General features: G+C 39.6%; 1 protein-coding gene and 2 long non-coding RNA genes across 3 annotated transcripts; 1 reads left to right on the top strand and 2 right to left on the bottom strand.

Moving 5' to 3' along the window:
• The first annotated feature begins 228 nt into the window (after window positions 1-228).
• On the top strand, window positions 229-1,211 carry LOC133712195 (uncharacterized). The gene is made up of 4 exons (XR_009847220.1): window positions 229-379; window positions 476-546; window positions 733-804; window positions 901-1,211. It is a non-coding gene; the product is annotated as an uncharacterized LOC133712195 (long non-coding RNA).
• A 227-nt stretch (window positions 1,212-1,438) lies between these two features.
• Window positions 1,439-3,180, bottom strand: LOC133712196 (uncharacterized). Its single transcript, XR_009847221.1, has 3 exons — window positions 2,351-3,180; window positions 2,195-2,236; window positions 1,439-1,552 (listed from the first exon to the last, which is right to left on the bottom strand). It is a non-coding gene; the product is annotated as an uncharacterized LOC133712196 (long non-coding RNA).
• Window positions 3,181-3,218: 38 nt separating this feature from the next.
• On the bottom strand, window positions 3,219-12,641 carry LOC133711806 (putative disease resistance protein At1g50180). Its single transcript, XM_062137899.1, has 3 exons — window positions 11,594-12,641; window positions 3,278-4,269; window positions 3,219-3,224 (listed from the first exon to the last, which is right to left on the bottom strand). Exons 1-3 carry the CDS (start codon window positions 12,639-12,641, stop codon window positions 3,219-3,221), a joined length of 2,046 nt encoding a protein of 681 aa, XP_061993883.1.
• Between the last annotated feature and the right edge of the window lie 2,215 nt (window positions 12,642-14,856).

Below are 14,856 nucleotides of genomic sequence, written 5' to 3'. Positions count from 1 at the left end.
AGTTTCATGTGGGCATTCATAATTAGCATGGAAAAGATACATTTTTCAGATAATAAGGGCAAAAGAGATAATAATAACAAATAAAAAAAAGCAGAACTTGAAAAAAGAAAAAAAAAAAAAAAGAGCGGCAGGCACACTGACTTCAGTTGCCATTTATTAAAAATAATAATAATTATTAATTCTCTTAAAGCTAGTCAATTAGGGTTACTTCACAGTTCACTTGCAAATTGTAAATAAAAAGTTAAGTCACTCCCCGTGTCTAAAAGCTAGAGAGAGAAAGTAGATCTCGCCCAACACTGCTTCCTTCAAACAAAACCCAGATCGACGTTTCTTCCAAACAACCCAAATCGAAGTTTGCGGCTTCTTGCAACGAAATAGAGTAATTCTCTCAACCTCTGTTCTCAATCTTCAAATCCTTTCATGTAATTGAAATTAGTTATCTCTTTATTGAATCCTGTGTTTCAATTGGTTGCAGGACATCATGTTTTGGGAGACCCTAGTTTTTTGATTAGTTGATTATCAGCGAAATTGATTCTGGTATTGGAGGTGAACTTTCTCTACGATATCGTTGTTTTAGCTGAGTTAGTCTATTGTTGTTTCTCTCTTCTTTCTTTCAACTCGGAATTTTGGTTTGTCACCATATAAATTCATTTCATTTGTTGAAGCCCATGGATTTCCGTCTTCACTCCCAAGTTCTTTGTTCTAAATATTGGGTGGTTTTGCTATTTCTAGATCTTCGATGATTCTGCCGGGCCATCTTCAGAGCTTCAACTGCGTTTTAAGAGTTCGCCGCAATAACAACAGGTAATTGTCATTAATCTCTCGTTGATAAATTGGTATAACATTCTTGATCTGGGTCTTCATTTGTATCTAATCTTTTATTTTATTTTTTCTTGCAAGGTTCTCCTGATATTTCATTTACAGTGATCGCCAGTTATTTAGGAGTGACTTTTTGGAGATTTGATGATAATGAAGGAAAAGATGCTTTGCCGATGAACATATCTGGAGATTATGACTAAAAGTGAATACTATCACATGGGATTAGAACTCCTAATATTATTATCACTAAATGTGACGATTAGGTTAAAACTGCATCATTTACATTAAGAAAAACAAAAATACTAAAAATATCTCCTTCAACATTAAATTCATAAATTGTGAAATAGACTATTTTACTTTTTAATATTTAATTAGTTCACACTGATTTTAAATACCAAGTAATTTAATGGCATATCAGGTGCAGAGGTGGGTCCCTCTAAAGAGTTCACACTGATTTTTTTATCAGTGTGGGAAGACCAAAGGCCACCCCCCTCAAATGGGACAGAAATTAAATGTGTGAGTGCAGGGTAGCTAATAGGCTTCCCACACAGATATCAGTGAGTATTAACATTTATACACACTGATTCTAATCAGTGTGTATAGTCAATTTTGCTAGTAGTGTTGCTCTGTGAAAATCATCCATCTTTCTTGCAATGACAAGCAGAATCTGATAAAATTGTATAGCCATTTTGATAGATATGTTTGAATGCAGGAGATTTTCCTCAAACAGAAGCTGCAAAACAAAATGTTGTCATCATAAACCCAATACGAGCTCGTAAATATATACTAGCTATAGTACAACTTGAGAAAATCGTCTTACTCATGGACGAGAGGCCGGCTAGGCTTTGTTCATTTTGTATAGTCATTTTGATAGATAAAATTATACGTTGTTGAACCATGGAACTATTTCCATTTTTTCAATATCAAAAGTCAAAACTCGAAAGTTAGACATTATATATCGACTCATATAAAGTATCTCAAAAGTCAAAACGATGGATGATTAAGATATATTCAAATCAATAACCTTAAATAAACTCAAAAAACACCGATGGATAAGTAATTAAAGATAACTTTGAGAACGCGGTTCCATTCAAGATGTAACACTACGATCTTTAACAAAAAGTGAGTAAAGCTAGATAGAAGAGAAAAACATAACTTATACTTAATTAAAAAATTGTAAGAATCATACATTGATCTATTCAAAAAAAAAAAAATTATACATTGATTTTAGATAATCATGCCAGATGAGCAAGCATAATCACAGTTGATTTGGATATTTTGTTCCGCCTAATCTGTAATTCTTAAAAAAAATATATATATTTTAGAAATAATGAAAGGAAGAGTAATAAGATAGTAATGCGAAATGCAAGTATACCTGTACATTGTGGGCCTACGTGCTGGTACAGGCATGGTCACTCTAATACAAAGAAAAACACATTAATTAGGTAGGTGCCATAAATACAAGTCCATTCTATGGTGATAATATCACTGTGCCATTAGGGAGATCGGAATAAAACTAATCAATGTGTACCTTTTAATCATACGTATTTTGGATTACAAGGGAAGGGATGTGTTGGACTTTATGGAAGTCTTCTCCTCCTTCCTCAAGCTTACTACAAAATAGTTTAGGCATATGCTCAATCTTCAATTCCTTGAGGGTAGTAAGGTGTCTCAACCCATCTGGAACCGTACTCAATCGGCATCGGCTGCAACAATCAATGACCAATTTGCAGAGACAAGGCATGGCTCCTTCCTCCACCCTCCACTCTGTTATTCCTTTGAGAAGCCCACAGGTAAGAAACTGAAGACGAGGAAAGCTTCCAGCGGAGAAAACCAATACTTTTGTATTTTCCTCAAACAAATTACCCCGCAGATCAAGACTTTTCAGGTTGGGCAACTTCTCTAGTACGGCCATTTGGTCTCCCTTGAGAGCACATCCATACAAACGTAACTTGGTGAGGTTTGAATAGGAGTGGAACTCTTTCGGTAGTTCTAGTGTGGGCCCCCACAGCTCCAACTTGTATATTTGACCGCACCTTGCAACTATTTGACTAACCTCTGCACCGCTTTCCATTCCAACATCGTTGACCAACCACAGGGACCGAATACCGTTGAGCACGCAGCCTGCCGCATCCAAGATTTTCTCCAGATTTTTCGATTGGCTAGATGACAATCTTATTTTCAGTTTCCTTAGATTGCCTAGTTTAGCAAGATCATTCAAATCACAATATCTACTCGAAACAGAATTTAAAGTTTGTAAATCACGGAGAGTAGATAGCTGCAGTTTACCTTTAGCCCTGTACCACAATGGAAGGTATAAATGTCTCGACTTATTCATCTTGCATATCACATTTGGGATAAACATGCAGTTATATGTAACACGGAAATCAAGTGTACCTTTAGCCCTGTACCACAATGGAATGTATAAATGTCTCAACTTATTCATCTTGCATATCACATTTGGGATAAACATGAAGTTATATGTAACACGGAAATCAAGTGTCTGCAAACAAATCAAGTTTCCTAGGAACGGAGGAAACGATTTTATATTACTGTTCCTTAGACTCAGAAACCTCAAGTGGACCATGCTTCCAATTTCTCTAGGCAGCTCTATGTTTACTTCTCCATCATTCATACCTTCAATCATCAATGATCTGAGTAATTTGAAATCCTTGAACATGGAAGGTATTAATTCTTTCCTTTTAGGAAACCAATAATTATCGCTGGGGCCAAAATATAACAAGGACCTAAGGTGTCCACCTCTTTCCCCAAGTGAGGATACCAATTTATCATCATTCTCATCCAAGTAGACGGCAAGTCTTCGAATCTTACCCATTGATGATACATAGGTTACCATGGAAGAAGAAGAAGAAACTGGATGCATTGCCTCATTTTTATGAGAACCTTTGACAATTTGGAGAAAATTTTCCTCTTCCGCCTTCCTCAAACACAAATCTCGCAAAAGATCATGTATCCGGCAAGTTTTAATATTCTCAAAAGTTGAACTTCTCTCTCCTACTTGAATCACACACCTTTCTACCAACTCATTCAACCAATTGTATGCCACATCCTCCATTGTTTCCCCTAAACTTTGCCTTTGTTTTGTCAAAGAAATAAAACCTTCTGCAATCCATAGTCTTGTCAACCTCTTCATCCGGATCTCATGATCCTCGGGAAAATGTCCTAAATATAGGAAACAGGGTTTTAAGTGATACGGCAAGTCATCATAACTCAACGCCAACACCCATGATACATATGCATGTTCTTCTTCCAGGCGGCCAAAGCCTCTACTTATGTAAACACCAACATTTTCTCTTATGGTTACCCAATCTTTAATTGTGTTTTTCCTAGCAAGAAGTCCAGCAAGTACAATGACAGCTAGTGGCAGACCCCTACAATGTTGAACCATTTCTTTTCCTAATTCTTCCATCTTCGTGTAAACTTCAGCATCTAAATATTATTTTCAAAAATAGAAAAAAGAAAGAAAAAACAAATTAGCAATAAATATATAAAGTTCTATTGTTTTAATTAAGGGACCAAACTTCTCATGCATTCACACAGTATTACATTGTATTAATGGGCATTTGGGAGTCTAATGTTCAACAAACTTGATACTACAATATATAGTACCACTAGAGTCTTTGTATGTATTCAAGCATATTCTAGATAGAAATATGAATATATACCATTTTTTCAAAACTTTAATTTCAGAAGAATGTATATGGTATATGTGTCAAAAAAAAATTGAGAACTTTAGATATGAATCTACAGAAGGTCGAGAGTACCAGATGCATGGAAGGCTATGGTTTTTGTATTTATTGGTTCAATGTATATTGACAAATCTTCATATGCAATAGATATATAAAGTTGTACCGTTTTAATTAAGGGGCCAAAATATCATATGCATTCACACAGTATAACATTATATTTGGGAGTCCAATGTTCAACGAACTTAACACTGCAATAGTACCTACCCTTAGGAGTAACTCGGATATTTTTTTTTCAAGGTTATGAGTACTATTTAATATCAAGATTATAAATTTTGGATGTTTATATGACAAAGATATAGTGTTTGCTTTCCCTTTTTTTTTTTGAGTTGACCTAGGGAAATCTCCAAGTCCACTAGAGTCTTTGACTGTATTCAAGCATCTTCCACAAGACATTTTTAGACTTTAATTTTAGAAAAATATGATATATGTGTCATAAAAAATGAGAATTTCTTTGGATATGAATTTATAGGAAGCCGGGAGTACCAGATGCAAGGCAATTTTTTTTCCATTTATTGGTTCAATGTATATTGAATTTTTGATAAATAAAAATGAAAACGAACGATAAAGGATGGATTGTTTAAGTAAAATAGATTCGAGAGAGAATTGTAGAGAGAGATGTGTGTATTATTATTGAGAATATGAGCCCTATATATAGGGATTACAAAGTGCTAGTTCTAATGTTACAAGGAATACCAATCCGTGTAGGATTGGGAAATCTAGAACCTTCTCTCCTATTGCTACTCCTAGTTTGATAAGGCACACTAAGTCGATTTTCCTTCAACACTCCCCCTTGTGCCGCTTCAAACTTGGTGGTGACGCTTCATGCGTTGCCTCGTTAAAAACCTTGCCAGGTAACAAAAACCCTGTGGGATAAAAATAATCCTGGTCGAAGGACAAAAAGAGCACAACACGTCCTTCACTCTTCGAGATCGAACATGTAGACATCATAACTCCCCCTGATGTCGATATCTCCCCCTGATTGCTATAATCGTGGGAGTTCGGATAACTTTCTCAATCCGATGCTCTTCACATGTTTCTCGAAGGTGGATTTAAGTAACGACTTAGTGAATAAGTCCGCTACATTATCCTCTGATCGGATTTGATTCACTTCAATCTTTAGAAGTGATTGTTGTTGCTGATTATAAAAGAACTTAGGTGATATATGCTTGGTGTTGTCGCCCTTGATGAAACCTAACTTCATTTGCTCAATACAAGCTGCATTATCCTCATAAATGCATGTAGGTTCATCCGTGGTAGACTTCAAACCACAACTTCCTTGTATATGTCTAATTATAGACCTTAGCCATATACATTCACGTACGGCTTCATGTAGAGCAATAATCTCTGCATGATTTGAGGAAGTAGCAACAAGAGTCTGTTTTGTAGACCTCCAAGATATCGCAGTGCTTCCCATGGTAAAGACATAACCCGTTTGGGAGCGACCTTTGTGAGGGTCAGAGAGGTACCCTGCATCAGCAAAACCCATCAAGACATCATTGTCGTTTTGATGGAGGGAGATAGGAGGACGCCGGCCACCATGAGCGGCGGCGGCGGCAACATGGCCGGCGGCCATTCCATGGACGGGGGCGTTTTGCCTTTTGGGGTCCGATCCCAATTTTCCGTCATTCCTTTTCTCTCTGTAGGGATAGAATAGGCCCATATCAATCGTACCTCTTAGGTATCGAAAGATGGTCTTTACACCAATCCAATGGCGGCGTGTTGGCGCAGAGCTATGTCGAGCTAACAAGTTCACTGCGAATGAGATATCCGGTCTTGTGCATTGAGCTAAGTACAATAATGCGCCTATTGCACTTAAATAGGGCACTTCGGCCTCTAATGCTTCTTCGTCCTCATCCCTTGGACGAAACGGATCTTTTCCGGGCTCAAGACTACGGCCGATCATGGGAGTACCCACAGGCTTTGCTTTATCTTCATTAAAGCGCCTTAGGATTTTCTGAGTATATGCAGACTGATGGATCAAAATCCCATCACTACGGTGCTCGAGTTCTAAACCGAGACAAAACCGTGTTTTCCCAAGATCTTTCATCTCAAATTCGGATTTCAAGTATTTAGCAGTTTCCTTCAACTCATCTAGAGTTCCAATTAGGTTCATGTCATCGACATAAACTGCTACGATTGCAAATCCGGAACTTGTTCTTTTAATGAACACGCATGGGCATATTTCATTGTTAATATATCCCTTCCCAATCAAGTAGTCACTTAGACGGTTATACCACATCCGTCCGGATTGTTTAATCCATATAGTGAGCGTTTTAATCTTATTGAAAACGCGCTCCGTGGTTTAGAGCCACTTGATTTGGGTAATTGAAGTCCATCTGGAACCTTCATATATATCTCTGAATCTAGATCCCCATAGAGATATGCTGTAACCACATCCATAAGCTGCATGTCAAGTTTTTCGGAAACTACCAAACTGACAAGGTAGCGGAACGTTATAACGTCCATTACGGGAGAATATGTCTCCTCGTAGTCGATTCCAGGGCGTTGTGAGAAACCTTGCGCCACAAGGCGGGCTTTATATCTTACCACCTCATTTTTCTCATTACGCTTTCTAACAAAGACCCATTTATGGCCAACAGGCTTTACACTTGGGGGTGTCTGCGTTACAGGCCCAAATACCTGTCTCTTTGTTAGTGAATCCAATTCAACCTGGATCGCATCTTTCCATTTAGGCCAATCTGCTCTTCGTTGACATTCTTCAACAGAGCGAGGTTCGATATCATCATATTCTATAATTCCTTTTGCAATATGATATGCAAATGCATCATCAATCGCCATAGAATTTCTATCCATCATCTCATGTACACTAGTGTAATTTATGGAGATCTCTCTATTCTCTGGAGTTGGTTCTGACATTGGAGCGTCCCCCAATGATGTCTCTTGGACATAACCATAATCCGGAATATTCTCATGAGATGGATTATTCACATCGATGATTAATGGATTATTTTGTGCCAAACTCGCTTTCTTTCTTGGGCGAGAATCCATCGAACCTATGGGCCTCCCGCGCTTCCTGGCAGGAGCCATGGGCCTAGCCACAACGTCACCATCACTGTGAGAGGGGACGTTGGCGCCATGCTCATATCCTCTTAAGTTGGCGTCATGTCCTCTAGTTTTAGGGACATCAATCCTTGCAGGCACGTTCGCAGCAGGTATGTGTGATCTCGTCACTTTAGCGATATCAGAAAACGCATCAGGCATCGATTCTGCTACGTTCTGAAGATCGAGAATTCTCCGCACTTCAATTTCGGACTGTGCGGTTCGGGGATCAAGATTAGACAGAGTGGGGACAGACCACGACAATTCCTGTCGTTCCTGTTGAACATTGATGTTCTTATCTCCCCCTAACGACGAGAAGACTGTCTCATCGAAGTGACAATCCGCAAATCTAGCGCTAAAGAGATCGCCTGTCAAGGGTTCTATGTAGTGGACAATAGTTGGAGAGTCATATCCAACATAAACGTCTAATCGTCGTTGAGGACCCATTTGGGTGCGCTATGGCGGCGCAATTAGCACATAAACTGCACACCCAAATATGCGTAAGTGTGAGACATTAGGCTCATACCCAGTCACCATCTAGGACGCAGAAAAGGGTTGAGTGGCAGTGGGCCTCAGACGAATAAGCACAGCTGCATGCAATATTGCATAGCCCCAAGCAGAAATAGGGAGATTGGTGCGCATTACCAATGCCCCAGCGACCATTTATAGTCGTTTAATGGCGGCTTCTGCGAGACCATTTTAGGTGTGAACATGAGGAACTGAATGTTCAACATCAATCCCAATGGACATGCAATAATCATCAAAAGTCTTTGATGTAAACTCTCCAGCATTGTCTAACCTTATAGACTTAATAGGATGATCAGGGTGGTGAGCCCTTAACTTAATTATTTGTGCTAGGAGTTTAGCAAATGCAGCGTTCCTTATGGACAATAGCATGACATGTGACCAGCGTGTCGATGCATCAACCAATACCATAAAATATCGAAATGGTCCGCATGATGGTTGAATAGGTCCACAAATATCACTTTGAATTCTTTGCAAGAATGGTATATTTTCTTTAGTGTCCTTTGCATAGGATGGTCTCGATCCTAATTTTGCTAAAGAGCAGGCTTTGCAGAACGAATGATGGGCTTTAGAGACAACCAATGAGGATTTTGGTTTAGCCATGAAGTCACAATTGACTTTAGAAGTAGAAGGAGGAGTCAAACAATGATCCATGGCGTCAATGCCATGTTGTTGCTGTAGGGGGTAGACGGTGCCGGCCCTAAGTGGCCGGTCTTGCACAGTCTTGGCGCCGTGAGGCGCAGGTGCATCTCCTCGAACCAATTTTTGGTTTTTACTTCTCTTCGTTCTGAAGAATGGATGTCCGTGTGAAGTCTTTAATATACGGATCATCATATCACGACCTGGGTGTCCCAGACGGTCATGCCAAAGCCTATATGTGTCAGAATCCCATAAATCATCTCTCATGACATGGTTGGATTCAATGACTCGAATAGTGGTTGCATACAACCCACTAGAGCGACACATAGGTTTCTCTAAGACTCGTTTATGTCCGTAGTCATTAGAGGTGATGCAAAGGAACTCTTGTCCATTCTCACATGAAAATCATTGGTACTTACATCCTTTAAATAATAAAGTTCGAAAAATATGTCCATGACATGAGATAAAATAAATCGATACTTTATTAATAATATCCAATGATTACATCAAAGTTTCTTGACCAAAATCTAATCCAATATAAAAATCAAACCGTAGACAAATCGTAGTCACTCAATCCGTTCGGTAATTTCAATTTAGTTGTGACCAGGTAAGGTAAGGCGAGATTTTGGTGGAGCGTTGCTCACTTTTAAAACCGTTCTCTCAGATCAAACCTTGCCTAGACATCACAAGTACTCTTGAGTACGCCTAGAGGGAAAAAGTTAATACAATAAGTCATGTTATTGATTTAAGGCATAATCGCCATTACATAATTCTTGGAAAAATGAAAGACTATAAAAATCTGCGGCATTTTGTCTTCATCGTCAGATTTAAAGTCTTTGTGAACTCGATGTCTTGATCACCCTGATGCGACTACCTTCGTAGGTACATTGCAAATTCAGGTCCATTGATCAGACATTCCATATCAGAAATAGACACCATAAAGAGGATTCTCCCTTGATTGAGGCGCATTGGCGCAATGTGCATAGTCCCTAGGACTGGTGGCGTTGGAAAGTGGTGCCCATGGCCAACGTTGGCTCCATGGTTTCCAACCCTATGTCCCTCAAAATCACGCCTCCTACGGTCGTGGGATTGTCGCCTTGAGCGATTACCTTCTTGAGCATTTTGATCGTATGGATCATGACGTCGATGACGACTTTCTCTAGCCATAGGACGATGCTCTTGATGGCTCTCTTGAAGCCTATCAAATTCTCTTTTCACAAGTTCATTGCCATGTCTTTCAGCAGTGGCCATAGCTTCAATAAGCTGTTGAAAACTTGTGATCCGTCTTGCATTTACATGAGTCCGGAATAAGTCAGAGGACCTCATAGCATAGACGAGGAATGTATTGAGGGTTTTCTCAATCAATTGGTCTTCTGTGATTGTTTTTCCACAGAGACGCATCATTGCTCTGATGCTGAGAGCTTCCGAATAAAATTGCATGACAGTGTCAAATTCAGAGAAGCGAAGATCTTTCCATTCTGCTTCTGTATTCGGAAGTATGGAGTCACGAACATTGCCATATCGTTCGCGAAGCGCATGCCAAAGCTTTATGGCGCTATCCTCATTTATGAACTCAAACTGTAGGTCACTATCCATGTGACGTTTCATGAAGGCAAGTGCCTTGGAATTATCTTTCTCAGTTTGAGGGTCTGGAGCTGTTTCTATAGGACAAAGCTCTTGGATAGTATGCAATAAATCACGGGCAATAAGGTGGATCTCGACATCAGTGACCCAAATTAAGTACCTTTTGCCTGCATAATCCAATGGAACAAAATCGAGTTTGTTCATGTTTGACATCCTAAAAGATGAAACAAGAACAAGTTAGTTTCGGAGTCAATGCTTCCACGAAAACTAATATAAATAAGATTTCCGAGCTATGCTACCAAGAAATCGATTTCCAAGAATAATTGGATTAGACCGAAACAATGATGTTTGAATGGTCAAAATAGATGCTCACGAACGCTCTTAGTCCGTAGCATACGAACGCTCTTAGTTCGTTAAATCGATGCTTACGGACGCTCTTAGTCCGAAGTCTTACGAACGCTCTTAGTTCGTTAATTGCGTGAATCCCCACGATTCCGCTTTGAATCGAACCCACGTTCTATGAAAGGTGGGATGAAGAAGAAGGGAGGTTTTTAAGTCCCCGAGAAAAAGAAGAAATATTTAAATTTCAAAATTTAGGAACTTCAAAACTTACTCTTGAATACTTACTTGTATTTGGATCACGCGCGTGTTGATGCAGGCGTGATGGAGCGAAGCAATCCGAGTAGAGGCGTGCAGCGGTGCGAGGTAGTAGGGGCTGCAGAGGTGCTGCAGTGGCAGCGAGTTGCAACAGAAGAAAAGGGGAGTAGCTAAGGCAGGTGCGCTGCAGGGGCAGCAGTGTGCGCAGGTGTGCGCGGGGCAGCAGTGGGCGCAGGGGCGCGTAGGGCAGCAGCGAAGGCTCGGCTAGCTTGGGCTAGGGGCTGCGGTGGTGAAAGAGGATTTTCGGGTTTTGGTTTTTGGTTTTCTGTTTTGTGGTTAGGGCTCGTGCTGATAACGTGTTTAAGTAAAATAGATTCGAGAGAGAATTGTAGAGAGAGATGTGTGTATTATTATTGAGAATATGAGCCCTATATATAGGGATTACAAAGTGCTAGTTCTAATGTTACAAGGAATACCAATCCGTGTAGGATTGGGAAATCTAGAACCTTCTCTCCTATTGCTACTCCTAGTTTGATAAGGCACACTAAGTCGATTTTCCTTCAACATGGATCTAATTGGGTGGTGAATCGAGAAACTACCTATTCCAGCTTTCCTTCCACTCATTGCAATCTTCTCAAACAGCTCCCAACTCTCAGACTCATTTAGTGCTGGAGGTCGGTAGTGAAAACCGTTCTCATCGGCATGCGAAGCTACTTGTTCATTGCGTGTAGTAAGTAGTATTCTGCTCTTTGAGTCTTCATGGCATTCAAATGCAGCCTTCAAAAAGTCCCAGGTCTCTCTTTTCCAAATGTCATCAAGGACAATCAAACATTTTTTTTCATTTTGGAGACGAGAAAGCCTCCCTGGTATTTCGTCATCATTCAAATTTTTGATTTCTTCTCTTTCCTCTTTTGTGGGGCAAAGAAGTTTGACATAAATCCTCTCCAAGACATCCCTGACTTGATATTGTTGAGATATACAAACCCAAGCCAAACAATCGAAATGGTCTGTTACCTCTTTGTGATGATAAACTTGTTTAGCAATAGTTGTTTTCCCAGATCCGCCCATCCCAATAATAGAAACAACTCGGTGGCGATGCTCTTCCTTCACCAAATGCCCAACCAATTCATGGACAGAATCCTCTACCCCGACCACATTACGATCAATAACATGAGTGTAAGTTCGCCTCAGTAGTTGTTGTCCTTCACACAATTGGAGGGAAGTAGAGGAATCCCTTATCTCCTTGATACCATAAGTTTGCAAGTTCTGCTTCAAATCAGAAATCGTGATAGTAATTACCCCAATTTCTGACCCAATCTTGTGACGACGAACTCCTTCAATGAAGATGCACCCCAACCTCTTCAAAACATTCTGTATACCTCCTTTCCTCTTGGAATCCACCTTCAAGACAAAAGCTTCAATGACATCCTCCAAATCATAAGCAGCATCTCTAATTTTGGCAACAAAAATGCGTATTGCCTCACCATCTCGTCGTTTTGCGTCTGCATCTTTGAGGAAGCCCTTGATGAATAGTAGGTCTGTATGTGCACGCTCAACTTGATCGCGAACTCCGGACAAGGATCTGCCTTCTTGAATGATGAAGTCACCAACTCTTTCCACTAGAAAAGAAACAACAGCCTCAGCCATATTCTCTTCGATAGCCAAAAAGAAAGCAACTCAAACCAGATTCCAGTTTCAGATGAATGATGAAGTATCTTATTACACGTCAACTGTGAACTGAGAAGTCAATTACTTCATGAATGATGATCCTTAGTAATCCTTTTTACCATTTTGAGTTTTCACTGTGATCTAAAGTTTGCACTTTGTTATTAAAAACAACTCAAATTGATCATCTGATTTGAAACAAGTTATCTATTATATTGCAAATGTTTTCACGAACTAGACATTTTTAGGCCCGGCCCAATCCTAGGGTAGGCTTCGTGACAGCCTAGACCACAGAGCAAATGCAGCACCAAATGTAAAAGCCCAATGTGTTTTTTTTTTTTAAGAATCAAATCATATCAATTTTATAATTAAACTCAAGCCAGAATGAGCTATTACATATTCTCTCTCTACCGACATGAGGTAGATAAACAGTTTGTAGTGGTACCACCACGATACAGCGATTAGGTCCACTCATTCAACAGTTTCATGCTCACTTATTAAAGCAAGCCTACACATGATGAAACACTATAGCACAGTGATAGGAAAGTAAAACAAAATTAATTAAAGGATTTAAAGAGCTTAAGACCAGGCCCAATCACAAACCCAAAATCCAACGCAGAGGAGACCAAGCCATTTAAGAATCTAGATCATATATATCACAATAAAAGTTGTCTAGAAAAGCAATGCAATTCCACTTATTGAGAAAGTATTATGAATGTCATCGAAAAAAAAAGCAAGTATTATGAATTATTAGGCTATTTTAAAGTTTTTGTTTAAGGACATCCAGATTGTGTGTCTGGCCCAAACTCTAATTACTTGTCCGAGTTGTAATAGGGTTAATCTTGGAGATATTCTCGGAAATATGTTCGTAGATATCCCAATCATTGTACGATTATGTTTCCTTGTACAATTCAGATTCTATGCTTGTAATCCCATATATAAAGAAAGGGCTAAATACTAGTTAGTACCCTGTGGTTTAGGTCCAAAATCAATTCAGTCCCTAGACTTCTAATTTCATCAAAAACACCCCTGCACTTTCAATTTTGATCTAATAGGTCCAATTCGTCAATATTCTATTATGGGTTCAAGTTATAGTTGGATTATTTGTTGAAAAACTATTTATTTTTAATAGTAGGACTCACTCCTAAATTGACTATGCAGACCACCTCGACACCACATCATAAAACATAGGCCATATATGAGCCACGTTAACAAGTTAAATAACTCAATTGTCGGAAAACTAACAAATTGGACCTATTAGATCAAAATTGAAAGTGCAGGGGTGTTTTTGATGAAATTAGAAGTACAGGGACTGAATTGATTTTGGACCTAAACCATAGTCCATAGGGTAGTAATTTGTATTTAGCCCATAAAGAAATCCCATATTATCAATGAAAGACACAAATCATTCTCTTAATTCTCTATGCTATTCTCTTCATCCCTATTTCCTAAAACACGTTATCAACACGAAACCCTAACCCTGAAACAAATAGTCAAACCCTGATTTAAGAAGCGAAAACCTTAAATCCGAATACAAAACCTTGAAACCTTTTCTGCCTCTGTCGCACACCTTAAAGCCCTCGACCCCAGGAATCCAGAACCGGCGGCAGAACCACCAGAATCGGCCGGAAACTTACCTAACCGACCACCAGAAGCTCCAAACTGCCTGCAGCAAAACCTCCGCTGGTTCACCGCCTTCCGGAGCTCTGATTGCCACCAAATTTAATCAACAATAGCGTCTGGATCTCAAGATTCCAAAACCTGTCAGATCGTCCAAGAGCCGGTCTAAAACTTGTCGAATCGACAGCCTGACTGACTGGTCCGGAGGCAGAATACTGGACATAAAAGTTTTTAGGGTAATTCCGCCCACCACCGATTAATTTCGGCCACCACCGACTAGTTCTGACCGCCTCCGGCCAGCGATAACCACCACTGGCCTTCTCAATTTTCCGACAACCCTCCGACAACTTTCCAGTGATTTTTCCAGTGACTTTTCCGGCAATTTTAGAGGTATGCTTTAAAAGTTTTTATTCTTTTTCCCTTCTTTTTCTCGGGGACTTGCAACCTCCCTTCTTCTACCCCACTTTTTTCTTCATAGGGGAGACCAAAAACCGAATTGTGGGGGTTCGTGCTCACTCCAAGCTTGGAACTTGTAGAGTCCTCCAAACTTGGACTTTGTTGAGAAGTTATGATCGAC

The sequence above is a fragment of the Rosa rugosa genome, chromosome 5 (genome assembly GCF_958449725.1).
Source record: "Rosa rugosa chromosome 5, drRosRugo1.1, whole genome shotgun sequence".
Lineage (NCBI taxonomy): Eukaryota > Viridiplantae > Streptophyta > Magnoliopsida > Rosales > Rosaceae > Rosa > Rosa rugosa.
The sequence above is the reverse complement of the archived record's forward strand: the minus strand, read 5'-3'. Positions and strand labels throughout refer to the sequence as shown.